The sequence below is a fragment of the Rhinichthys klamathensis genome, unplaced genomic scaffold, assembly GCF_029890125.1.
Source record: "Rhinichthys klamathensis goyatoka isolate OS25496 unplaced genomic scaffold, OSU_Roscu_1.1 h1tg000550l_1, whole genome shotgun sequence".
In the NCBI taxonomy this organism is placed as follows: domain Eukaryota; kingdom Metazoa; phylum Chordata; class Actinopteri; order Cypriniformes; family Leuciscidae; genus Rhinichthys; species Rhinichthys klamathensis.
Genome location: NW_026607021.1, coordinates 498661 through 520158, shown reverse-complemented (window position 1 = coordinate 520158; position 21498 = coordinate 498661). Strand labels below are relative to the sequence as shown.

Genomic DNA, 21498 nt, shown 5'->3' with positions numbered 1-21498 from the left:
ATTTCCAGTTCCGAGGAATTGGTATTGTTAGTGTTTTGTTAAGAAAAAGAGAACAAAACAAATAAAGATATTAAGAAAAAGGCAGATGTTTGAGTTTTCAATAAATAAATAAATAAGTCAGCTCATAACTCTGCTGAATAAAGAGGAGCTTTTAAAAGGAGGGTTTATCTGTGCTGTTGCCAGTTAAATATTTACTGGCCAGCTGAACATTATGAGAGTGAAAATAAAAAGAGTTTATTAGATTAAATAAATCTATAAAAAAAAAACAGGAAAACTCTGTATCTCAGCCTCCTCGTCGGGGACTGCTGTTTTTTCCCTATCTCCACACTGAGGTGTCGAGATTGTGGAATAAACCGGTTTCTATTTTATGTGTTTAATCCCCAAACGTCTAACTATAGTAATGTTATGGGTATTAAGTATCATGACAGTGCCTCGGGTTAAAGAGACGCTTGCAAGCTTTCTCTCTCCCGAGTCGGCGTCATCATTATTAACCCCGACGTTACCCACCAGCCATCTTATTATAATAAATACATTTTATTAGGCAGCGCTGGTGGGTAAAGTATATATAAGGACATGGATGAATGTGAGGATGTCAGCACTAACGCTATTCGAGAATTGCGTTTTGCAAAAACAGATGAACTATACCGGGAGGGACGGTTTCGAGAAATCGTTTCTCCTCTGCGAATCCTCTGGGGGCGACTCTCTGAGGAGGGTCACAGCACTTCCTGAGACTGCTGGGCGGGAGCAGTCTCGGCCATACTAAGCTCCTCGCAGCACAGAGTGCAAAACAGAGCGTCGCCATTTGGGCTCCTCCACAATCGAGGGGACCTGGGTGGCAGTCGCAGTCTAGCCAGTTAGAGATATGCAAGATCTGAGGACTGTTTTATCTCTAAAATAGCTTGGACAGAGAAGAAGCCCTGACGCCGAGGCGATCAGGCTTCTAAGGGTGGTCCCCTCCGAGGTAGGGACTGTTTTGAGAAATCGATTCTCTTCGGCGCCCTCTGGGGTGCGACTCTCTGAGGAGGGTCGCAGAGCTGTCAGTTCGGTTTTCCTGCCGGTTCGCCGTTTCAGGGCACCAAGGTATCAGTGTCCCCAAACGATCCTCTGAGGAGGGTCGTAGGGCAGTCAATTCGGTTTCAGTTGTAGTACGGTCAGTTCGGTTGTTCCCTGCCGGTTCGCCGCTTCAGGGCACCGTAGTGACTGTCCAACCAAATCCAGAGGCCAGTCTTGAGAGACTGGTTCCCCTAGTAGAATTTCTGGCAGCGTGGAAACTACTGCCACACATTTCTCAGTGGGTCCTGCACACTATAGAAAAGGGTATCAGAATTCAGTTCGGTTCTCGTCCGCCCAGATTTCTAGGGGTCCTCCCCACATTGGTGGACCCCAAGCAGGCTTTGGTTATGGAGCAGGAAGTACTGACACTTCTGCAAAAGGAGCTGTAGAAGGGGCTCCTCCTCCCAGCAGACAGTCAGGGTTTTACAGACATTACTTCATTGTTTCCGAAAGAGGATGAGGGGTTGCGTCCTACTCTAGATCTGCGTCAATTAAACAGCAGGTTTCAGAATCTTAAGTTCGAAGTATGCTTACGCTAAATATGATTGTGTCACAGATTCAGTCCGAGGACTGGTTTGTCACAATAAACTTAAGGGACGCTTACTTATCTATCCATCCTCATCACAGGAGGTTCCTGAGGTTTGCTCTCGGGGGCGAAGCATAGCATTATCGGCTTCTCCCATTCGGCCTAGGTCCATGGCATTTTGGAGAACCCGATAATGGTATGCTTCGCTCCAGGGCATTCGCGTATTATACTATATCAACGATTGGTTGATCCTAGCTCAATCTGAGCATATGGCAGTTCGGCATCGAGATGTCGTTCTGTCTCATTTAAAGATGTTGGGGTTGCCGCTAAACGCCAAGAAGAGTGTGCTCCTCCCAGCTCAGAGGACCACTTTTCTAGGTGTAATATGGGATTCGACAACGATGCGGGTACGATTGTCTTCAGCATGTATTTCCGCGATTCTCACAGCCGTAAATGGGATATATCTAAGCCAGTCACTCACTGTGAAACAGTTTCAGACTGGTGGGTCTCATGGCAGCTGCGTCCAACGTAATTATTTTTGGCCTTCTGTACATGAGACCCCTGCAGTGGTGGCTCAGGACCAAGGGGTTTTCTCCGAGGGGAAATCCGTTTTCGCATGATCAAGGTCACGCGGCTATGCCTACGTGCCTCAGTCATGTGGAAGAACCTTAGTTCCTCGCCCAGGCCCAGTGTTGGGGGCTTCTTGTCGACGCATAATACTATCGACGGATGCTTCCCTCACAAGTCGGGGGTGATCATGAGTGGTCGCTCGGCGAAGGGTGTTTGGCAGGACCATCTACCTTTTAGCACATAATAGGCTGAAAGTGATGGCGGTATTCCCGAGAATCTCAATACTTCCTGCCAGACCCGAGAGGTCACCATGTGTTTGTCCTTCCGGACAACACACTGATGGTCTCGTATATCAGAGCAGATATCCTGTTGAGGCAGGGGCTGTGGCCCAGGGAATGGAGACTTCACCCCGTGGTGGTGGAGCTTCTTAGGGAGAACTTCGATCAAACTCAAGTCGACCTTTCGCATCGTTTGTACAACGCATAGCCCTATGTGGTTCTCCCTTACGCATCCAGCTCCGCATGGACTGGATGTGATGTATTAGGTGTGGTTGATGCTACACCTGTACGCATTTCCCGATATCTTTGCTCCCGGGAGTTTCATGGGATACAATATTTCACCCTCATCTGCATTTATGGATACTGTGGGCTCAGCCTCTGAGGGGGCCCAGCTCATAGATTCAAGACTCTCGACCGAGGTCACGGAGACCATACTCCAGTCTAGAGCTCCCTCCACGAGAAGACTAAATATGCATTGATATGAAAACTGTTCTCTGCCTGGTGCAGAGAATGCCTTCTGAATCTTGTTTCTGCCCGGTTGGTACAGTACTTGATTTCTGTAGTGAATGTTTCTTTGCTGGGTTATCTCTGAGGAGAGATCCTTAAATTTGTCTTCTCTGTGGTACATGAGGCTGAGGCCTGCACGTACTTGGATTTGCACCTGGTATGGTGATAGTATTTCTTCACCCCAGGTCGGGTTGTATTTCTAGGTCCCTACTAAATGTGTGGGTCATTTGTGCTGCAGGCCTTCTGTCCTCAACCTTTAATACCCCAGATCAGGAAAAACTTAATCTGTTATGCCCTGGCTTTGGATGCGTATGTCCTCAGAGCTGCTCTGTGGCGTACATCAGAGCAATTATTTGTCACCTAAGATAGGTTGCCCTGCATCTAAACATATTATGAGCAAGTGGGTAGTTGAGGCTATCTCACTTGCTTATGAAGCGGCCGGACAGCCTTCACCTTTTGCTGTCCAAGCTCATTCTACTAGGAGTATGGCTGCCTCTAAGGCTTTAATTTCGGGGGTTTTCCTTCAAGATGTTTGTAATGCGGCAGGCTGGTCCTCGCCGCATACTTTCGTCAGATTTTATGACCTAGACCTCTCCACTCCCGGAGCTAGGTTGCTTGCTTCTTAGTGTGCGCAGGGACTTCACACAGAACGGGCATTTGTCACTATGGCGTAGTGGGTATGGGGTTCCCACCGCGTCTTAACGCAGCTCGAGTTCCCTTGAAAGGGAACGTCTCAGGTTACGTATGTGTAGCAATGTTCAGGGAAGAAGGAGGCGGGAACCGGCGGACAATCAAAATAAAACTTTATTTTAAATGAAATAAACACAATACCTGCCAGCAGTCCCTCACGGAACTGCTGGCTACCAAAATAAAATAAAACAAAACACAATCAAAAGCAGGCCTGTTCCTCTCCCGCTCATACACTTCGTCGCTCCCCCTTTATGCTTCCGCTCCTCCGTGAGAGATGCGAGACCGGTGTGCTTCACAGGTGCTGCTCATTAGCAATCGCACCACCGGCCTCGCGACGTTCTCTCACGTCCCTCGGCCATCCTGCTCACCATATACCCCCATCACCCCTCACAGGCCGGGGGGTACACCCGAGACTGTGCCTACTCCCCCCCCCGGCGGCGGCGGCAATCCCTGGGGTTATGGATCGACAAGCCGAGGGAAACGGAGACGGAAGCATGAGGAGCGACAGATCGAGAGAGGGAAAAAAAACTTGGTCCGGTTCCCACAACGCGCTGCCATCTTGTCCCTCACCAGCTGGGCGATCTCCTCCGCGGTGCCCGGCGGCGACGCTGGATGGCCCTCGGTGGACGCCTCGACGCTCCCCCGCCCCCGGTGGACCGCGACGGCTCCTCTGGTGCCTTGGGCAGACGGCAGGAGTCCCCCGCTCCCTGCTCCTCCCCTTCACTGGCGGATGACAGCAGGCTCCGGCCCACGGCAAGCGGTGGTGACTCCTCCTCTCCCTCCCGGAAGGGCCGCCCCTCCATTCCCATGCGGTCGGCGGCGAGCTCGGGCGTCCCACCGGCAACTCACCCCAGCGCCCCGCCTCGAGCGTCCATGGCTGCTCCTCCCCCGCTCCCTGCTCCTCCCCTTCTACGGCGGACGGCAGCAGGCTCCGGTCCGCGGCGGCGACTCGCGCACCATGCTCGATGGCACCGCGGATTCCCCACTGTGGTCCTGCTCACCACAGTATGTAACCCTGGTTCCCTGAGAGGGAACGAGACGCTGCGTTCTCCTGCCATACTTCCTGCATGCCCTGATCAACGTGCTTCAGACTTTCCAGAAGCTGTCGCGGTCTGTTTTCAGAGGTGCTTTATAGCTTCCTGGTCGATGACGTCACCCGCCTATGACGTCTCGTCTTTCCATTGGACTGATTATACACGTGCTTCACGACGCAAATAACGCCGAGCGTTCCCACCGCGTCTTAACGCAGCGTCTCGTTCCCTCTCAGGGAACCAGGGTTACATACGTAACCTGAGACGTTTTTTTCGGGAGCTTCCTCTGTTTCTCTGACTGAAAGTATCTGTAGCCTAGTGGGAGTCGAGAGAGTGCTAAAGCTCCTCAGGTCGTATTTTTGGTGGCATATATTTGTAGAAATGATAATTCTTTCTAAATGTGATGTAAATATGTTAGGGTTAGCTACCAAATAAACAAAAACAGACGTGACTGAAGAAGTAAGTGTGTCGGTGTCCTCTTTCTTTGTGAAACCTAACGGTAACTTATTGCTGTGTGACTAATGTGCAATTTTGATATACATTAATTCATGATCAATGTATCACTTTTTATTGTAAACCTGTGGTAAAACATTGATGCTTGGGTTTAAAATATTCAAGTAAAGAACAAAAATGCCAGCAACGGTCGCTGATCTGTTTTGCAATGCACGCTGTTTCCTGTGATTTCTTTCTGATTAGTTTTCTGATAAAACTTCCATTTGTTGGTGAAATGATGGGTTAGTGTGACGTTGTTCCAGAGAGGCATGTTACGGGCGTGTTTTAGTGAAGCGCTGTGGAGCTTCTGGCCCGACAGTGGAAACGCAGGCCAGGTGCTACTGGCCCGAGGCTATTAGCCCGGCAAGGCCCGTTTATAGCCCTGGCTCGTACTGGCCCGACAGTGGAAACGTGGCTAATGAAATGTTAATTAAACAACCTTCATGATTTAGCTGAATAAATCTGAATAGAAGAAGCTACACACATGCTGTTAAACTCCTGAAGAATCACAAATATCATGAAACACAAAAGAAACCCTATATTAAAGATTTCATATAAAACAACGCGACCCGATGCGTTAAGCAGAAGAAGATGGATGGATGGATATAAAAAAAATCACCTGTTGAAAAGAGATGGTATTCATCCCTCCTGGGCTGGTGCTGCTCTTCTCTCTAGTAATTTGGCTCTAGGAGATAAAACATGACAATCTGGGGCTCAGGTCAGGAAGCAGACAGACCGGCAAAACCGAGCGTCTGCTAGCGGCCTCGCATCACCAAGGTCAGATAAATCCCATCACATAGAGACTCCGAGACTCTTTCACCTAGATATCATCATGTAGAGACTGTTCCCCAAATTTGGAAATCCAAAAAACGTCTAAGCCATCTAAGGTTAAAAATGTGATTGATTGATTGATTGATTGATTGATTGATTGATTGATTGATTGATTGATTGATGGAATGATTCAATGAAGGAATGATTCAATGAATCTTGATATTGCAACAGAAATTTTTAACTCTCTCTTTTCTAGCACTTTAAACGCAGTTGCTCCGTTGCACTTAAAGAAGATTAAAGAAAATAGTCCAACGCCGTGGTACAACGAGCACACTCAGGCCCTTAAGAGAGCAGCCAGAAAAATGGAGCGCAACTGGAAGAAAACAAAATTAAGGTATTTCGGATTTCATGGAAGGAGAGCTCGACTGCTTACAGAGAGGCCTTAAAAACTGCCAGATCTGCTTATTTTTCAACCCTATTAGAAGAAAATAAACATCATCCCAGGTAATTATTTGAAACAGTGGCTAAACTAACGAAAAAGAAAGCTTCAAGCCCAGAAGTGTCCAAGCAACACAGCAGTAATGATTTTATGAACTTCTTCACTTATGAGATTGATAATATCAGGGACAAAATTATAATTGTGCAACCGTCTACTACAGTATCGCATCAGGGAGTGCATTGTAGTCTCCCTGAGGAAAAATTTGATTATTTTTAACTATAGGAGAGGAAGAATTTTGCAAACTCGATAATAGTCTTCGTCGTCGGTTAGGAACCTGGGTGTGCTCTTTGATACCAATCTTTCATTTGAAAGTCACGTGTCTTGTATCTGTAAAACCGCATTTTTCCATCTGAAAAATATGTAAATTACGCCATATGCTCTCATTGACAAATGCGGAACAATTAGTTAATGCGTTCATGACATTAAGACTAGATTATTGTAATGCTCTACTGGGTGGTTGCCCTGCACGCTTAATAAACAAACTACAGCTGGTCCAAAACGCAGCCGCTCGAGTTTTTACCAGAACCAGGAAATATGACCATATTAGCCCGGTTCTGTCAACACTGCATTGGCTGCCTATTAAACATCGTATACATTTTAAAATATTGCTGATTACTTACAAAGCACTAAATGGTTTAGCTCCAGGACTTGAGCGAGCTCTTAAAGCATCGTAGTTCTTCACGTCTATTGCGATCTCAAAATTCCGGCCAGTTGATAATACCTAGAATATCAAAATCGACTGCTAGCCGTAGATCCTTTTCCTATTTAGCACCAAAACATTGGAACAGTCTTCCTACCATTGTCCGGGAAGCAGACACACTCTGTCAGTTCAAAGCTAGACTAAAAACACATCTCTTTGACCTAGCATACACATAATACTTTATCGACTTCTATAATTCAATGTTAGGCTGCATAGATTAGGTCAGCCGGAACTGGGAACACTTCCCTTAAATCCAGATGTACTCGTTACATCATAAGAAGAATTGCATCTACACTAATTTTAGTGTCTTTGTTTATCCCAAGGTTTTCCCGCAGCCTGCCGGATCCAGGCCGTATCCAGATCTGACGAAGGAGATTCGCCTGGACCCGATGACAATGCAGTGCTGAAGTGTCAACTATCCTCTCCCTATGGAGGATCCCTTTCCCACTCTACAGATTGCGCACCTACCTCAAAGTGATAAAATAAATAAAATTCTGTATCAAATTTATAGGCAAGACAAGTAGTTTGTTTAGGCATGGTTTGTAGGGAATTACAAACCTGCGCACATATATTTAAACACACATAACTATAGAATCAATTCTTAATGTGCATGTGAACGCCATCAGCGTTTACCACAGATTCGCGTTTAAAGTCTGTTTAGAGAGAACGGTGTCGTCTTAGTGGACCCTAATTTAATAACAAATGATCATTTCACCGTAAGTGAATCAATCAAAACTAACTTCAGCTGGAAATAACATTATTCAAGAACCGCTATAAAGCCAAAACATTCTCTTTTACCTTAAATTATATGTTTATCTCTGTGAAGCTTCTTCACGCCAGTGGGGCTCGACAGGCTTAGTCAAACGGGTTGGCGCGTATGGTCAGGTTGCGGCGAGACTGTGGTTAGGTCACATGTGAACTTCAAGGACGGAGCAAAGTAAGCTGAAAGGTCAGCAAGGTCAGTAAGCTGGGCTGAGTTAAGTGGTGGTCTGAGGGGGGTGGCTCTCGAGTCACTGTCGAGCCCTCTTGAGGTGTCGTGGGCTAGTCGACGAAACACTGAGGACGGAAGGTGCCCACTTGAAGACCCTAGAGATGTCCCCTACTCGGCTCAATCCAGACGGTTGTGATGATCCACTGGGGAGACCGCACTTTGGTTGCAGCCGTCGTGTGTGCATCGTTAACGTTAATATATCATGTTTTCTCCTTCACGGCAGAGCCTGAAAAACACTTTCAGTTGAACTGAACTTTGTGTTCAGAAAAGAGTGTGTAGTCTAACAGGTTTTTCTGTATTCGGCACATGACCTACTCTGACTGGAGAGAGAAAATAAACCCCAGAACAGCACCATCAGTCCCTGAAAATCACATGAATCCTGCAGAAAAATTTGTATTCATGTTCTCAAATCAAAACATACACATACTCTGTAAAATACAGGGTAAGATTAAGTAAGTTCCCTTCAGTCGTTTGCTCCCTGGCTGGATCCCAATCAGTCGACACGTTGACTACGTCTCCATTCCCTCCTTCAGGAAACGAGGGTTTCATACATAACTGACACGATCCCCTGGAGTAAGAGGTTTTTTTAATTCTTGAAAAAACACAAAATACCAAACAAACCTCAAATAGACAAGTCCAAATAGCAGCAAACAGAATAAATAAACAACATAAACCTAAAGAAAAGTATAAATTAAATACACAAATAAAATATTATGGTTGCAGCCGTCGTGTGCGCTGACGTGCCAAATACACTTCAACCGTTAACACCAGACAGAAGGAGATTCACATCACCATATGGAATGAAGCGTAAATGGATGGCGAAGTATAGGTTACTGTAAAGCTGTGTCTTGGTGGTTATCTTGGTGAAAGCCGAGTACAAATCAACATGAAGTTGTAACATCTACTCTCGTGTAATGGAAATCAAAACAATCTACGTTGTTAAAAGCGCTATATAAATGAAGATGACTTGACTTGACTTAATAATAAATAAATAAATAAACAAATACAAATGAAAGTATAAGCCAGAAGCCCCTCGTGGATGACTGCTGGCCACACAAAACAGAGCTGTCCTCCCAGGGCCCTCGTCCAGCTCGCCACACTGTGTTTTTGGTCTTATGCTGAATCACCACGGTACGCCTATAATACGTGTTTATATACGGACTATTATTTTAAACCGCTGACACAGAGAGAAGTAGATCCAGCTACAATTTTCTTTCACAGCAGATTGTTAATTAACCCCTGGAGCACCAAAAGTGGAATAGTTTAATGCCTTTAAAAAGATCTTAATTTGTGTTCCGAAAATAAATGGTTGTCTTGCGGGGTTGGAGCGATATGTGGGTGAATGATTAACAACAGAAATGTCATTTTTGGGTGAACTAACCCTTTAAACCATGTTAACTTTCCTGAAGCACTTGAAGATTCTTTCCTTTTTTATGCTTAAAAAAATACACAAGTGATAACATATAACAACAGAATACAAAAACTTGAAGATGCTTTTCTATGTAATGACATCATGGAGTAGATGACGTCCCTGGAATAACGTTTGATCAGAACTTTGAGAAAACATAGCAAGCAGGGCCGGCCCGAGGCATAAGTGAACTTAGCGGTTGCTTGGGGCCCCTTGGCCACCAGGGGGCCCCCCAATCGAGTCGAAAAATCGAAAAATATTTTTTTAGATAAACAAGTTTAAACAAGTGACATAAATGACTGAATTAATATGAATGAATAATTAAAGACAAGAAAATTCTGATTTCATGATCAATATACCTCCCTACAACTGCTGCTGTGTCTGCCATCGTTTAAGTCATGCGCATATCTAGACACCTCGCACGTGCATAGACAATTCGTGCGCAACTGCGCATAGGCGCGGACTCGCGGTAATGTTAAGGCATGTCACAAAAAAGGTGCCGAAAATAGAACGAAGAAAATGACAGGAGGAGAAAAAAGAGCAAGATAAAAGTATGTTTGCATGATTACTTACGGTATGTTTTGTGCAGCAATTGAACCATTCCGATCTACGGCAAGCCCAGAGGGGAAAAATACATTGCATACACACACATATACAACGAGTGCCAGTACATCATTACCGGTATTATAGTAACAGATTTTGTTGGATTCTGTCATGTACAATCTAACAAAGTCTGTTACAATAATAATAATAATAATAAAAAAAGATTTTGTGGACAGTTACACTGTATTGAGACAGTTGAGAAATAATACTATTTTTACAGTTTTCAACAATAATTGTCAATGTTGAACCCTTGCTCTTATTATGTTTTTGATTTCTCAGTTGTCATTATTTTAGCAAATAATTTATTTGATATGTTTTGAGACAGTTTGTATTAAGAAGTTTCAAAGAGTTAGTAAAAGAGTAAAGTAAAAGTTAAAAAAAAATATTTAAGTAGGCTATCTATTTTTTATTAAGTATTTATTTTGTATTTATACATAACCTCACTGTATTAATTTATAATGTATCATTATTGCGTGATATTTGTGTCAATAATCGTCAAGCACAGGGGACTCCGCGTAGTGGGAGGGGCCCCCAAATCAAATTCTGCTTAGGGCCCCCAAAAGGCTCGGACCGGCTCTGATAGCAAGCTAAAGTTTTTGTTCTAAAGTTTTTTTGTTTGTTTGTTCATATTTTTCTATCATTTATTTGTTTAGTTTCTTCAGGTTTTTTTTTTTAGATCCACTGTCTGCATAACACCCACAGTCATTTTTTTATTTATATTTTATCATGGATGTTTTGTTTTCTCAACAGGCAGTTAACAAACGATAGACACTCACAGAGAATGATGTTAAGTCTGTTAAATATATAATGTAATAATCTATAAGGCAAGTCATATTAAATTTCACTCATTCACTTCACCTTGAAAGCAAATATAATTCATGTGTCCCAGTGCACTGAAATATTTAATGAAAGTACTTACTGTCTTGACGTTTGTTCATCGTTAACTTTAATATATCATGTTTTCTCCTTCACGGCACAGCCTGAAAAACACTTTCAGTTGAACTGAACTTTGTGTTCAGAAAAGAGTGTGTAGTCTAACAGGTTTTTCTGTATTCGGCACATGACCTACTCTGACTGGAGAGAGAAAATAAACCCCAGAACAGCACCATCAGTCCCTGAAAATCACATGAATCCTGCAGAAAAATTTGTATTCATGTTCTCAAATCAAAACATACACATACTCTGTAAAATACAGGATAAGATTAAGTAAGTTCCCTTCAGTCGTTTGCTCCCTGGCTGGATCCCAATCAGTCGACACGTTGACTACGTCTCCATTCCCTCCTTCAGGAAACGAGGGTTTCATACATAACTGACACGATCCCCTGGAGTAAGAGGTTTTTTTAATTCTTGAAAAAACACAATATACCAAACAAACCTCAAATAGACAAATATTAAAGCAGCACTAGGTTACTTTTCAACCTTCATAATATATTTCCAAGTCTCTTGTGATGGTACATCGACTTACAATAGGTTGAATGACACGTCTGCCATAGCCTGACGGGGTCTGTAGCGTTTTTAATCGTACTTTTAAACTTCGGGTTTCGGGTAGTAACCGGCGAACAAAGAGAACTACAAAATTCGACTGCTTTACGGCATATACGTCACTTCCACCACCACCCCCACTTCCTTAAAATCGGACGTGCGAGCCAAATGTTATAGTCATGGCCGAAGCAGCACAGAAAAACAAGAAAGCAAAGGTTTTATCGGAGCAAAGCAAAAAGAGAAAAAGAGAAAGTGATCGCGTTAAAGGCAGAACGAGGATCAACATTGGGCCAGCATTTTCTCGCTGGCGTGAGCTGAAGGAGGAGGAGGGGTGCCCGACCGATGCGGACTTGGCAAAAAAAAAAAAAAAAATCAAATCAAAGCCTGTGTCTAAACGGCGTGCACAAGTTTGGTAGGGGCTACATTCTTGCAAGTAAATATATAAGATGTACAAAATCATATTTTAGGATACCTAACATGTCTGTGATATTTGTTTATTTGTCTTGCCTCAAGCTACACTCACCGGCCACTTTATTAGGTACACCTGTCCAACTGCTCGTTAACACTTAATTTCTAAGCAGCCAATCACATGGCGGCAACTCAGTGCATTTAGGCATGTAGACATGGTCAAGACAATCTCCTGCAGTTCAAACCGAGCATCAGTATGGGGAAGAAAGTTGATTTGAGTGACTTTGAACGTGGCATGATTGTTGGTGCCAGAAGGGCTGGTCTGAGTATTTCAGAAACTGCTAATCTACTGGGATTTTCACGCACAACCATCTCTAGGGTTTACAGAGAATGGTCCGAAAAAGAAAAAACATCCAGTGAGCGGCAGTTCTGTGGGCGGAAATGCCTTGTTGATGCCAGAGGTCAGAGGAGAATGGCCAGACTGGTTCGAGCTGATAGAAGGGCAACAGTGACTGAAATAACCACTCGTTACAACCGAGGTATGCAGCAAAGCATTTGTGAAGCCACAACACGCACAACCTTGAGGCGGATGGGCTACAACAGCAGAAGACTCCACCGGGTACCACTCATCTCCACTACAAATAGGAAAAAGAGGCTACAATTTGCAAGAGCTCACCAAAATTGAACAGTTGAAGACTGGAAAAATGTTGCCTGGTCTGATGAGTCTCGATTTCTGTTGAGACATTCAGATGTTAGAGTCAGAATTTGGCGTAAACAGAATGAGAACATGGAACCATCATGCCTTGTTACCACTGTGCAGGCTGGTGGTGGTGGTGTAATGGTGTGGGGGATGTTTTCCTGGCACACTTTAGGCCCCTTAGTGCCAATTGGGCATCGTTTAAATGCCACGGCCTACCTGAGCATTGTTTCTGACCATGTCCATCCCTTTATGGCCACCATGTACCCATCCTCTGATGGCTACTTCCACCATGTCACAAAGCTCTAATCATTTCAAATTGGTTTCTTGAACATGACAATGAGTTCACTGTACTAAAATGGCCTCCACAGTCACCAGATCTCAACCCAATAGAGCATCTTTGGGATGTGGTGGAACGGGAGATTCGCATCATGGATGTGCAGCCGACAAATCTGCGGCAACTGTGTGATGCCATCATGTCAATATGGACCAAACTCCCTGAGGAATGCTTCCAGCACCTTGTTGAATCTATGCCACGAAGAATTGAGGCAGTTCTGAAGGCAAAAGGGGGTCCAACCCGTTACTAGCATGGGGTACCTAATAAAGTGGCCGGTGAGTGTATAATGCAAATCGATTTGTAAAATTTGCAGATTCATTTATGGTAGCTTGATATTATAATATTGACGATATATGGTTATTATCTACCACTCAAACATTGCATTGAAGTATCATATAGATTCAGTAAAACGGTAACCAATAGACTTGGCTACTATAATGACACTTGCTTGTAAACGTGATCATCGCGATGATTTGTCGTTAGAAAAAAAATAAAACCCATGAAATTATATTCATATGACATGCTGAAATATATGCCACTGTACCTGGGATGAAGACATTTCAGACGCGACGCAAGCAGAACACCTGCATGTGACCTCCTCCTACAGTGTTCAGGGCTATCGTGGATGTCAACAAATGCACGTGCATGTAGGATAACAGAGTTTACGACAGTAGTAGCCCAGATAGCATGGTTACATTGATTCAATGTTGAGTCAGTGTTGATGCGTCAATGCTGATTACATTGAAATGACGTTAGAAGGTAATGTTGCTTTAGCATCACTCTTGCACCCTCAGTTAATGTTGAAATAATGTTGGGATTTCAACCAAAAATCAACGGTTATAGTATTGATTCAACATTACAAAGTGATGTTGTTTCAACATCACTTTTGCACCCTCAGTTAATGTTGAAATAATGTTGTGATTTCAATCAAAAATCAATGGTAATAGTATTGATTCAACATTACAAAGTGATGTTGTTTCAACATCACTCTTGTACCCTCAGTTAATGTTGAAATAATGTTGTGATTTCAATCAAAAATCAATGGTAATAGTATTGATTCAACATTACAAAGGGATGTTGTTTCAACATCACTTTTGCACCTTCAGTTAATGTTGAAATAATGTTGAGATTTCAATTACAAATCAATGGTGTTAATATGGCTTCAACATTACAAAGTGATGTTGTTTCAACGTCACTTTTGCACCCACATTTGTTGAAACATTAATATTAAAGACAAAAAACATGCTCATAACATTGAATCAATATTCAACCATATTAATAAAAAAATTTAAAACACACTTTTAATCACATCCTTCTTTATTTTCCAGACTTTGTCCTTTTAATTCATTCAACTCAAAGCACTCAATTCCATGTCAAGGGGAAAAAAACATCATACAGACTCAAAAGTAAACCAATAAAAAAAAAAAAAAAAAACAATGAACAAAAAAACAAATTAATTTGTATCTGGAGGCACCGACGGAACAGTTGCACTTGTTTGAAGTGCAGTTCCACCCACACGGTACGGTGCATATCGGAGCCATTTCTGGACTGCCTGAGTATATTCATACTGGGAAACTTTTCCCACACCCATCTGCAAAGTCATAGCATCTAACAAAAGAAAAACAACAGGATATGAAATGTATGCAATTGAGTACATTAATGGAGGAACTGGAACAGGGAAATATTGGATGAAGTAAGGTAAATTTTTGGGAACACAAAAGGCAGAACAACAATTAAAATCATTGATAGTTATAACTCACCAAATATACACATATTCAAGAATGTATCCTTGAATGCCCTCTTTTGCCTTGACTGCTTTTTAACCATCTTCCCAGCCCAATTTAGAGATGATGCCAGCTCATTGGTCAGTGCACAAGAAAGCATGCGACGGACCCTAACTTCCAATGAGGTTCCTCCAATTACGCTGAAGTGTTTTACCTGCCATACAAAATGTGTACACCAAGCACAGAGAACATGTAAAAAATAAATTAAAAAAAGGGGTTAACAACAAAATGGTCTTCATAGATTAAAAATCTCACAAACCATTATTGTCCTTGCTTCACTGGATGCTAATATCTCCTCTGCACTCTCAAGTTCATCACTATTGTGCAGAGGGACTGAGACAGGCAACGGTTGCAGTGGTTTCTTTGAGGACACGGACTGTCTGAAGAATTCCTGACATTCCTCACGCAGTTCCTTGACTTCTTTTACAAGTTCAGTTACAGTTCCGATCAACTTTTGTAAAGCAACATCTTGTGGAGAATAAAAGACATTACTGGTCAAAACATATTTAACATGTATACTGTATAAGGAAAATAGGAAAACTTCTCTGCACTTGCCTTTCATTAACTGTCTTGCAGAATCCCTTGCATCTGCAACAACAAAAACTATTGCTAGTAAACAGACTCACACATTAGCAACCAAATTATATTTTAGGATAAAGTAAAAGTATTGTATATTGGTGTAAACTGCCTGAAATTAGGAAGCTGGACATTAAAAATCAAAGCAAATATTGGTCTCATTGCAAAACGGCCAAAGCACTTCTGGAATTGATACCCTCATGATCCTTGGAAGATGGTTCCTGGCAGGGGTACATGGCAGGCTGGGCTGGTGAGTACTCAGTCAAGTATGGAGAACTGCTGCACATCTGGTGAGAGGGCTCAGAGGGATGGTTATGCAGAATTTGAATGGAGGGCTGGACAAAGGTCTGGACTCTGGAAGCTGATTGAACAGGAGCCTGCATTTTATTGGAGACTGCAGTGAAACAGATTTTACACATTAGCAAAATTACATTTTGGGACGTCCACCTAAATGGAACAATTCCATATACTTTGCCACTCAGTCTTGGTAACATAACATCACTGTTATACCTGGATATTGAATTCTAGGAGCTGGGCAGAGCTTTCTTTTTTTAACTTCCTCTTCTGTATCAGATGTTGTGTTGTAAATGGGATTGGGTCTAATATAGAAATAAAACTTCAGATACATCTAGGAATTTCATGTTATGATTATTCTTTCCCCTTGCCATTCATTAATTGTGTTACCTGGATTTTCTTTTTTCAAACTTCTCAGTTTCTACTTCAGACTGAATGTCACTTGTGTCGCAGTTCTCCTGTAGATATCTTTTCAAACACTTCTCAGCTTCTTCATATGTGGCTGCAAGTTATATGTTGTGAGTGTAATAACAAAGTCCACAATAATTCAAATTCCAACTCAATAATTTATACACTTACCCAGACTTGCAAGGTGTCTAACAGGTTCATAGGACAACCATTCCTCAGAAGGCAGCTCATATTTTTTCACCGCAGCCCGTATCTTGGCTGTGTCTTTGGGTGGATATGGTGGCCAAAGAAGCTTATTTTCAATCAGCCAGCTGTGCGGCACAATTTCTGTGCCACCATTTTGAAATTGAACGATGCACCACTGCTTCATTTTTTTAAACAAAATAACTCCCCTAAGATACAAGATACGTAATGTAAACTTTCCCTTGGAGATGGAAAATCAGGAACTAATTATGTTAAGTACAAGCTTTTCTTACAACAGTAAAATCATGTTTTAACCTACCAACAATTAATTATGTCATATGGATGAGTGGCATGGCAATGAAAACATTCTTGTCAGGACAGAGGAAATATTTCAGCTTAATATCTTGGAGCCTGGCCATATCAAGATTGTCATGCAACTCCCAAACTTTATAACAACCTATACTGGTTGACTCAAATGGGTAGGAGAAGAATGACTCTTGATTGTGAAACTTTTGAAACAGGACAAAAATCCCTTCTCCATCTACCTGAATGATATTTCTTAAAATAGCAATGTGGCCAACTATTTGCACACAATTATCTCCTTGCACTATTGACAGAGTGTACTTTTCAGTGATAGCTTTTCTGAACTGTTTGCCAAGACTTAGGCTATGGAGAACTGGACCGTCAAAATGTGCCTGACTTAAGTTGCACTTGTGAGGCTTTGGTGACTCTGGACTTGGCATCTCAGATAACCTTTTCACAACTTGCTGTAAGGGTAAGTGAGGCTTGCGCAAAAGACGTTTTATTTGTCCTAAATAATTCTCAAAAGGAAATGCTGACACATTATCCAAAGGTCCAAAGAGACGATACTCTTCAGCCAGATGTTTACCATACAGTTGTCCAAAGTGGCATACAAATGAGACAAGCAATTCGTGAGCAAAATCAATCATCGCCTCTGGGGTTCCAGAGGATAAAAGCAAATGCATCGCAACAGAAAACAGCATAAAGTTCTCATACATTGGCATTTGAATGCTATTCTGAAGCACAACAGGGCCTGTGTACAACATAAAAGAGCGCAGCTCAGTCGCTTTCCAGCGGTCAATTTCTGATAACCCTCTTGATTTACGACTAAATTCAACCGGCGTGTAGGAACTCAGCAGCTTTAACTTTTCAGAAATTTCAGCTACAGTCTGAGTGGACAACCTAGTAGTATGTGCTTTACCTCTGATCCATAAGTTCAAAAGTTTCCTAGTGATGCCTAGACAGCACAAGTGCATATAATCTAATGGAAACATGGTAACCATTTTTACCAAGCCAGCTAAAGGAGAAAGTTTTTGGTTCAAGTGGTGGTCTTCATCAATCATATCATTAAAATCAGAATCCGTCCTCAACTTTGCATCAGTTTCTGGGTATGTCATTTTATTTTGCCACGTACCCACTTGAACAGTTTGTCATTTGTCACAGCCTGAGTAGCCATTGTGAGATTTTATATTTTTAACAAAGGCTCTGGCAGGGGCATCACACACAAAAGAGCTTACTTCTACCAATATGTTTTGACCATTGTAAACAATACCACCCATAAGAACATCAGCTAAATCATCAATAAATGGCTTTAAGAACTCAAATATACACTTGGGCTTTTTCATACCACAGTAAAGGCCAACGAGGAAGGGATGTTTAGTATAGTCACAATTGAGAATGGCAAGAATTGGCCAGAACTGAAGTGTACAGCTTTTGAATAGTGGAAGGCCATCTAAATTGAACTGTACTTTAACTATTTTCAATTGTTCAGGCAGGATTAATCTTTTCAAACACGACAATATCCCCTTTGCCAAGCCAAAATGATAATACTCCCCACCTTCCATCTTTATGGTAGATACATGGGTTTGGGTCTTAAGAATTGTCCTGGCATCTGTGGGCAATTCTGGATGAAACAGTTGCTTTTAAATACTTAAAAGTGCACTGAGTGCAGCTAGTGAGACTGAGAAGGTTGTGGCCCAATATCGCAAACTCCTTAAAAGAAAGTCACTCGTTGGAGCTTCTGATTCAGTATCAGAGTCAACGTCTGATAAGTTGACTGTGTCATTATTAACATTGTGTATATTGGTTGGATGCCACAGAACCTCATCAGACACCACACCAGGGAACTGATCTGTGACTGAATCATTACAATCTGAACCAGCTGAGTCAATAACAACTTTTGGGAATTCAACATGATCTTTTACTGCTTCAACATGTTTTTCTTCTGACACAGTATCCTCTGCACTAGCTTTATTGAATTGTTGTAGTATTTCTGACTCTGTGGACGTAATCATTGATTTTAATTTACGCCTCTTTGACCACCGTGAAGTCATTATTGCTGCAAGTGGTGCAACTGTTCAATTTGATCAAAACTGACTCACTGTATGTCAATATGAATGTTTACCTGATAACTCTGCTAGCAGGAGATGGGATTCAACACAATCTTGTGACAAGCAGTTATGATGTGGACTACAACTCAATGATCAATGTCAGCATAATTAAGGGTGTGTTTCTCATTTCTCTAATTATCCATCCTCATCAGCCTTAACCCCTCCTACTAAATGCCTTGGAGTAATTGTGGAGTAACAGAGAATTAGGCTCCTAGAGATCAGCTAAATATTGTAGAATTGTATTAATCAAGGCTAAAGATGAATTAGAGATAATTTTTCATCACTCACTGGCTCTTGCCTTTCATCAAAATATCAATGATGATTCAACATAATCAAACTTTGAAATTAAATCTCAGTCAAAATTATGTTTTGGATGAAAACACCACATTGTATCAATGTCCCCATGCTATCTGAGCAATTTATTTAAACACTTTACTTACTTTGAAAAATAATGTTAGTAGATTTAGTAACAATAAATAAAATGCAAGTAAAAAGCATGCCAAAATCAGAAATACATTATATGCACCACTGTTTGAAACTCAGAGAGTTCCTGCATGCCAAACACACACAAGACTTCCATATATACTGTACCTTGTGTATTCTCTCTAATAAGGAAGCATCAATTAACTACTGAGAAGCCAACATGCAAAACCAAAATGGGCGTATACCAATTAGTGCCAATTTTCAAACAATTAGTATTTTTCAACCATTTTTCAAAAGACTTGCTAAAATCATGAGGGCCCACCCCTAAACCAAACCCCCGGTGTATTAGAGCAAATGAGGTAACACCATTGAAAGTACTTATCATAAACTGAAACGCCCCACTGATTGGGAAACACCCAGTAGTGTTTTGCACAGATACATGCCTGCAAGATCTTGTGCTCATAAACTAAGACTCACTGTTAGTTCAATGTCACTGTCTTCACCCATGTGTTCTGTTCCCTTTCATCAAAATTTCAATGCTGATCCAACACACTTTAAACATTGAAATTTTGATGTCAACCAAAATGATGGTTTGGATCAAAACTCAACATTGAATCAATGTTACCATGCTATCTGGGAGAGGTCTAGAGGACAATACTGTTTCCCAACTGTAGGGGGACCCCACCCCGAGAGCAAAAGTTACCTGGTGTTACTTTAATACAATTCTAAGAAGTCCAAGTAGCAGCAAACAGAATAAATAAACAACACAAACCTAAAGAAACGTATAAATTAAATACACAAATAATAATATTATCATTAAAAAAAACCTTCAGAAGATTACATAGTTTTAGGGCTTTTTCTATGACACATGAGTCTTAAAAATTTTAAGAAGTTTAAAGGGGACACTTCACCCATTTGCATTAAGCTTTGTATCATTAGAAACCCAGTCATATTTTTGAATGGTCGTGCATTATTCCTTCCCCTGAGATGGGAGAAATAAGGATTTAAGTTTTGCAGTTCCTGCTTATAATGACGTAAAAATCTTCATTTTGCTTCATTCTAAGCAGGAAGTCCCATTTCTTTGTAGAGGGGTTGAGACTACAAACACTTGTTTCTCATTTATTCAGGGGGTAGGACCCACTCACGCTACAGACCTATTACATGTCAGTGGGTGGGACTTCAAACAAGATGGCAGATATTGCCATCTTGTTTGGAAGCTAAGCTAACAGGCGTGTGGAGGCAGATGTGAAGTTATGATAATGGTGGAAGGTACTCAGTATGATATGGAAGAAGAGGATTTCGAAAGTCTGATGCTCGAATGTTCGTCAGATGTTCGTGGCTACCTTTACGAACCGCAATATAGCGAAGAGCAGCTGAGGCTGAATGAGGAATAGGAGGCGGCTGCCATGGCTTCTGCAGCTGAGGCAGAATACCTGCCTGTCGCGGACAAGGAGCCCGGACTGGCTCAAGCTGGGGTGGACTGAACACAGAGATAGAGTCCGTCTGCTGCAAAGAATTTCAACTATGAATTTCTCCTGGACGAAATCTCTGAATCAGACGAGGACACGGGCAAGTATGTTAGACCCTATACCGACTAAGCTACTGAAAGAGATGCTTCCAGAGGTCATAGATCCTCTTCTCAATATCATTAATTCGTCTTTGTCTCTAGGATACGTACCAATAACCTTTAAGCTGGCTATGATAAAACCGCTTGTTAAAAAAACGCAACTTGATCATACAAAATTAGTCAATTACAGGCCGATCTCGAATCTGCCTTTTCTATCAAAGATACTTGAAAAGGCAGTATCCTCACAACTGTGTTCCTTTCTAGAAAGAAATGATATCTGTGAGGATTTCCAGTCTGGATTTGGACCGTACCATAGCACTGAGACAGCTCTCATCAGAGTCACACATGATCTGCTCTTATCATCCGATCGTGGTTGTATCTCTCTATTAGTGTTACTCGATCTTAGTGCTGCTTTTGACACTATCGACCACAAGATTCTTTTAAATAGACTAGAAATCTATGTTGGCATTAGTGGAATTGCATTAGCATGGTTTAAATCACACTTATCTGACCGTTATCAGTTTGTAGCAGTAAATGAAGAGATGTCTTATCGATCACAAGTTCAGTATGGCGTACCACAAGGCTCAGTACTAGGACCGTTGCTGTTCACTCTGTACATGCTACCATTAGGAGATATCATTAGGGAACATGGAGTTAGTTTTCACTGTTATGCTGATGATACTCAGCTGTATATTTCTTCAAAACCTAACGAAACTTACCAATTCACAAAATTAACGGAATGCATAGCTGATATAAAAAATTGGATGACTAGTAATTTCCTACTACTAAATTCTGAAAAAACAGAGATT

At 41.9% G+C, this 21498-nt stretch overlaps 1 protein-coding gene across 1 annotated transcript in view; it reads left to right on the top strand.

Moving 5' to 3' along the window:
• Window positions 1–4236: 4236 nt before the first annotated feature.
• LOC130073536 (NHL repeat-containing protein 3-like) overlaps window positions 4237–21498 on the top strand; it is a 114405-nt gene continuing 97143 nt past the window's right edge. Inside the window, exon 1 of the mRNA XM_056239006.1 lies at window positions 4237–4633. Within this exon, the coding sequence (XP_056094981.1) occupies window positions 4237–4633 (397 nt within the window). The remainder of the gene's footprint in view (window positions 4634–21498) is intronic.